This window comes from Curcuma longa, chromosome 7, assembly GCF_044706935.1.
Source record: "Curcuma longa cultivar G26 ecotype Majalengka, Jawa Barat chromosome 7, ITB_CL_G26_1.1, whole genome shotgun sequence".
Taxonomy (NCBI): Eukaryota; Viridiplantae; Streptophyta; class Magnoliopsida; order Zingiberales; family Zingiberaceae; genus Curcuma; species Curcuma longa.
This window is the reverse complement of record NC_133867.1, coordinates 2,130,386-2,136,454: the sequence shown is the minus strand read 5'-3', so window position 1 is coordinate 2,136,454 and position 6,069 is coordinate 2,130,386. Positions and strand designations below refer to the sequence as shown.

At 32.0% G+C, this 6,069-nt stretch overlaps 1 protein-coding gene across 1 annotated transcript in view; it reads left to right on the top strand.

Moving 5' to 3' along the window:
- The window catches only part of LOC141831857 (beta-eudesmol synthase-like), a 3,897-nt gene extending 1,157 nt beyond the window's left edge, over positions 1-2,740 (top strand). The window contains exons 2-7 of the mRNA XM_074719264.1: positions 201-459; positions 884-1,256; positions 1,425-1,643; positions 1,852-1,987; positions 2,059-2,307; positions 2,384-2,740. Coding sequence (XP_074575365.1) covers positions 201-459; positions 884-1,256; positions 1,425-1,643; positions 1,852-1,987; positions 2,059-2,307; positions 2,384-2,677 — 1,530 coding nt within the window. The 3' untranslated portion in view covers positions 2,678-2,740. The remainder of the gene's footprint in view (positions 1-200; positions 460-883; positions 1,257-1,424; positions 1,644-1,851; positions 1,988-2,058; positions 2,308-2,383) is intronic.
- Positions 2,741-6,069: the final 3,329 nt, after the last annotated feature.

Here is a 6,069-nt window from a genome sequence, read left to right as displayed (position 1 = left end):
GATTATTTTATCCGAAGCTCCTCGCTCTCTCATGAAGAGGTATGATCTATATAACCTTCTCACATTTATTCAATGTTCCTCACGAAGGTCTTAAAACTTGAAATCTTGTTAGTAGAGACATATGTTAATTAGCTGATTACAAATAGATGTTGATCAAGTTGATATTGTTGGATGTATATCTAATAATTTTTATTATGTAGGAGTCCACTCAAAGTATGATAAAGAGAGTGGAAGAATTAAAGGTGCAAGTAAAGAGCATGCTCAAGGACACTAGCGACATATTGCAACTTATGAATTTGATTGATTCAATTCAGATGCTTGGATTAGACTACCATTTCGAGAATGAAATAGATAAAGCACTAAGATTGATCTATGAAGTTGATGATAATTGCTATGGACTTTATGAAACTTCTTTACAATTTCGATTGCTTAGGCAACATGGATATCATGTATCTGCAGGTAATGATAAAAATAGGTTAAAATTCTTTTGCTTTATTTGCATATATTGTTATTTGTAAAATGGGAAAATATAAAATAAAATTGGGCATGCCATGATAAACAATATCTTAGAAAGTTAATAGGGTTTTATTATTGTAATATATTTTAGTACAAAATTCTAATATGCTAACTAGCTAGAAAAATTTACAAATTTATTCTAATGAAGGAATGATGAATAAAGAGGTGCCAATGTATTCATATGGGTAAAAGGTAAATTGTTGCCAACGTCTAGGTTTAATATTTATTTTAATTAAGATGAAATCTTGCTTTCGTATATATTATTGCAAAGAGAAAGAGGATAAAATTAGTTAAATAGTTTGCTAAAGTATACTAATAACTCATAATTTTTATGAACACATACTATTGATTTCTTACCCTCTTGTAGATATTTTTAACAAGTTCAAAGGTGACAATGGAAGTTTTATGTCTTCCTTGAATGGAGATGCCAAGGGATTATTAAGCTTATATAATGCATCATATCTTGGAACACATGGAGAGATTATACTTGATGATGCCAAGTCTTATACAAAGCCTCGACTTGTATCCTTATTGACTGAACTTGAACAATCTTTAGCTGCACAGGTCTCTCTTTTCCTTGAGTTGCCACTTTGTCGAAGAATCAAAATTCTCTTGGCAAGAAAATATATACTTATTTATCAAGAGGATGCAATGCGAAACAATGTCATATTAGAACTTGCAAAGTTGAATTTCAATTTACTACAATCTCTTTATCAAGAGGAACTGAAGACAATTTCAAAGTAATTGTAATACTTCTTAAAAACATTTTTCCAACATCTCTGAATACACACCAACAATATAATCATCTCATTATAATTAAGTTTTTATATTTTATTTGTGTTTTTATTTAAAATAATTATTTTACTTCTTCATATAATTTTTTTTTCTCTATTATGACATATTTGAAGATGGTGGAATGACTTAGCGCTTGCTAAATCTCTAAGTTTTACTCGTGACCGAGTTGTGGAATGCTATTATTGGATTCTTACTATATATTTTGAGCCTCATCATTCTCGTGCACGAGTGATTTGCTCCAAAGTGATTTCTCTTATATCAATTACGGATGATATCTATGATAACTATAGCACATTGGAAGAGTCTAGACAATTAACTGAGGCAATCAAAAGGTTAGTGTCTCATATATCAAAATTCTAATAGTTTCTTGTTTCCTTTTATAATGTTGTTGTTGTTGTATTGTCTATCCACATGAAGGACTAAAATGTTGTAAATCAAGTCCTACTTAAAATGTAAGAAATAATGTAAAATGAAAGTTACCATATTCATTATTTTGTGAATACCATAATCATGTATTTACTTATATTTTCTTACTTTTAGGTGGAATCCTCAAGTTGTTGATTGTTTACCAGAATACTTGAGAGATTATTATCTCAAACTATTAAAGACTTGTGAAGAAATTGAAGAAGAGTTGGAACTCAATGAGAAATATCGTATGCTATATGTTCAAGATGAAGTATGTTGATAGGAATGGCTTATGTTATCTTTAATCTTATACACTAAATTTGTTTTTCCTTGATTACATAGATAAAGGCTTTAGCGATAGCTTATCTTCAAGAAGCTGAGTGGGGTATAGAGCGACATGTGCCATCACTTGACGAACACTTACATAATTCGTTAATCTCCTCTGGGTGTTCTGCAGTCCCTTGTGCATCTTATGTAGGTATGGGAGAAGTGGCAACAAAAGAGGTATTTGACTGGTATTCAAGTTTTCCCAAGGCCGTAGAAGCTTGTTGTGTAATTGGTAGACTCTTGAATGATATAAAATCACATGAGGTACTCATTTTAGGCACTTCCTTTAGTAGAATAGTTTAGCATTAATGTTTGACAATTTCACTTACAAAATTTTTAGCTGGAGCAAGCGAGAGATCATTCCGCCTCTACAGTGGAAAGTTACATGAAAGAATATAACACAAATGAAAAAGTTGCATGCAAGAAGCTACAAGAGATAGTAGAGAAAGCGTGGAAGGATCTAAACAAAGAGTCTCTTAATCCAACAAAAGTACCTCGACTTATGATTGAAAGAATAGTCAACTTTGCAAGATCAATGGAAGAAATATACAAGTATAATGACATGTACACCAATTCCGACACTAAGATGAAAGATAATATCTCTTTAGTGTTGGTTGAATCTTTTCTTGTATAAGAGTGTGACTTCTTCAATAAGTCATATGGACAACAGCATGCTCAGGACTATCAGAGGCAACCATTGTAGTGTGAGGATTCTCAATTCTCAAACAATGTTTAAATAAATTATATGACTTGCTTAATAAAATTTACACTTTTACTTGGGAGATATAACAAAAGCATAATATATTGACTTCAATTACTATTTTTTTAATTAATTAGATTTGTAAAGTAGTTGAATGAATTATTAATTTTAGACTCCTCTATCGCCCGCCTTGATGTTGTCTTTGACTACTTCAACAAGTTCACTGTACCTCTCCCCCTCAATCTCTTCCACCATCACTTGTTGTCCCTTCACATCCTCATTCTTTCAACTTAGTTGGAAATCAATAGTGCTATGATGAATTGCAAAAATACCTATGAAATCCATTTCTATAGTTTATATGGATGCTAGGTTCATGTTGCCTTAGAGAATTTGATTATTAGTTTTGCTACAATACTTAATGCACTTACTAATCAACTGGTAATTTAGAATATATATTGCATCAAAGGAGTTTTCATGTATGCCTCAAAGATGCCCAAACTAGTACAAAATTTTGATGATGAGGAACTTATCATACTGAAACTTAATGAGAAAAAGATAAATTTTACTTAGCAAGTAAAATGACTCCAGAGGTCTCCAAAAAACATAATAAAGATCTCATTTTAAAATTTGATCAGTTTAGATTCTTTTAATAGTTTTGACCAAGATGACTAGATGGAACTAAATTGATTAAGTTTGACAAACAAGCTCTTGTTATGTTTCTTGCGCTTATGGAATTAATCATTTTTGTTAGTAATTTTCAATTTTGGTGAATGGACAATCTTATCAAAATTGGAAAATAATAGCAAATAATGATTATATATGCTCTAAGAAACACAATAGAATCATTTTATGCTACTATTTTCCAATTTTGGCGAATAGGCAATCTTATCAAAATTTGAAAATAATAGCATTGAATGATTGTATAAACTCTAAAAACACAATAGATGATTTATTTCAAAATTTTGATATGTTTAGATTCATCTACAAATTTTAGTCAAAATTATTAGAGTAATCTAAACTGATCAAATTTATAAAAAAATAAAGACAATATGACTTTTGAGGTTATAAGGACTATTGATTATTAAATACAACTAGTTTATCTTTATGTGAAGTTTTATTGTAACGATCCGGCCCGTCCGTCCGTGGGAATTCTATTTATCTTGACCCTTATTTTTTGTGGGTCATGGGCCGTCGACCATCGACCGTGTCGTTACCTACTAGAACTTTCCACCCCTGCCCAATGGATTTTTTGCCTTCCCCAGATTCGAACTCTAGACCTGCAGGCTAAAGTACTAAAGTTCCTTGAATCTGGAAACCAAGTGAGAAATACTCGGATTTGAACTCTGATACCATTAAAATTGTCACGACCCGGAGGTGTCGTTCCCGCCCATCGAAAGGTACCTCACTCGGTGACATGATAATAAAGAGACCAATACAATAACAAGGACTTAACATAAAAGAACCATCCATAATTTTATTAGATAAATTAAAATGAGACTGAGTTCGTACAACCATTTATTAAGTTTGGGGGCAACCACTTATACTCATAAAGGAAAGGAACTGACATAAACCATCAACTAAAGTAAAACAAACCGAAACGCAGCACGTCAAGGTCTCTGAGCAACTCTAAGACAAACTGAACCAGGATAGTTTTAACTCTATGCCTGCAAATCTAGAAGCCAAATAAGGTACATAGTTAGCCAAAGGCTAAGTGGGTAATCAAAAAAGATGTGCATGAATATAATCTTAATTAAGAAGCAAAGGAATTAGAGTGGATCATAATTTCATATTGTCACTTTCAGTTCTTGTACAGTTCTCCATTGGTACATAATATAATATCTGTATATATATATATATCTCATTTATCATTCTCTTCATTTATTGTTATATGAAAATCAGGTAATATTAGTATTATTTATCATCACCAATAATCTCAATATGATCAAATATTATGAACAGTATCAACATTTATATCATTAATTAAAAAGTGCATAACAGGAGCCGATATCATCAGAGTGTAGTAATAACTCATATGTATGTAGGCTAACAGCCTCCTCAGAATATACTGTCGCATACGTTATCTAACATACGGGCTTTCTCTTAACCCTCACCGGTGGAAGACAAGGTAAACAATGACCATGACCTCTGCTCTACCACAATAATATGTGATCGGTCAGTGCTCTGGACCGAGGGCTACATCACGCCACCACTCCTCAGGTGTACGGTCCAGTACTCTGGTAAAACTCTGGTATAAAGCTAGGCTCTTAATTAACACATTTTAATATTTAGTATTTTCGCTTATCTCATTTCTTGTTATATCTTTTTCATCAATTATCATCAGTATTACAATCTCAGTAAGTATATTCATCATTTGGTCTAAACGACCACACTTGAATCAAATTATATGTTGTTCATTCAGTTAGGTATCATAATCAAGTTTCCAGGTAAAGAGCAACAGGTAAAAGTAAGTATCAACAGAAATGAAATATTGCAGTAAGAACTAAAATAGATCAAGCAATGTTAACAACAGGTATCAATAGACAAAATAAGTCAGAGTGTATATTAAAATTTTAAAAACACTCTTTCCCATTTTAATTACCCCCAGATGAATCCCATGTGTGAACAGAAAGTAAATTCATTATTTTTACCTTTTTATGATTTAATTATTTTAACCATGTTTCAGTAGTTTAAATATCACTTTAATCCCCTTTTTGAAAATAGATGTATAAGTATACATAATCAATTTTAATCTATTTATTCATGCACAAAGGTATATACGAGTCAAAGGACAGAATGCACCCACTTTTATATCTACCAAGCTTCGAGTATCAGCAGATCAGCGTGCTCCACTCGAACCAGTATCTACACATAATAAAATACTTCAATTACTCGAAATACTATCTCGTAAGCATAATAATACAAAAATTCTTAACATCGTTTACAACTCTAAGTCAAATAATCATTATTGGTCCTGCTTCCACGTCTATCTAGCAGAACTAGATGCCCCTTTCCTTCGGCCTATTTTACTGGAAAATACCACCTATAAATTTAACGATCTTAATAATCCACAGGTTGAGCATTAAACATTTCTTAATGCAAAGCCATGAACTTCAACCGATGCCATCAAGCACCCATCCATAATGACATGAAATCCGGTTGGAATCATCTACTCAAAGAAATGCCTTCTGTATACAGAAGGATTTATCCTTCGAAACTAACCCAAATGACCTAGTGGCAACCCTCTTTATCATTCTTATACACCTGTACTCCAATTGTACTCTTTAATAAAATCAGAACAGCAAACTAGTAGAACGCTAGGATTTCAA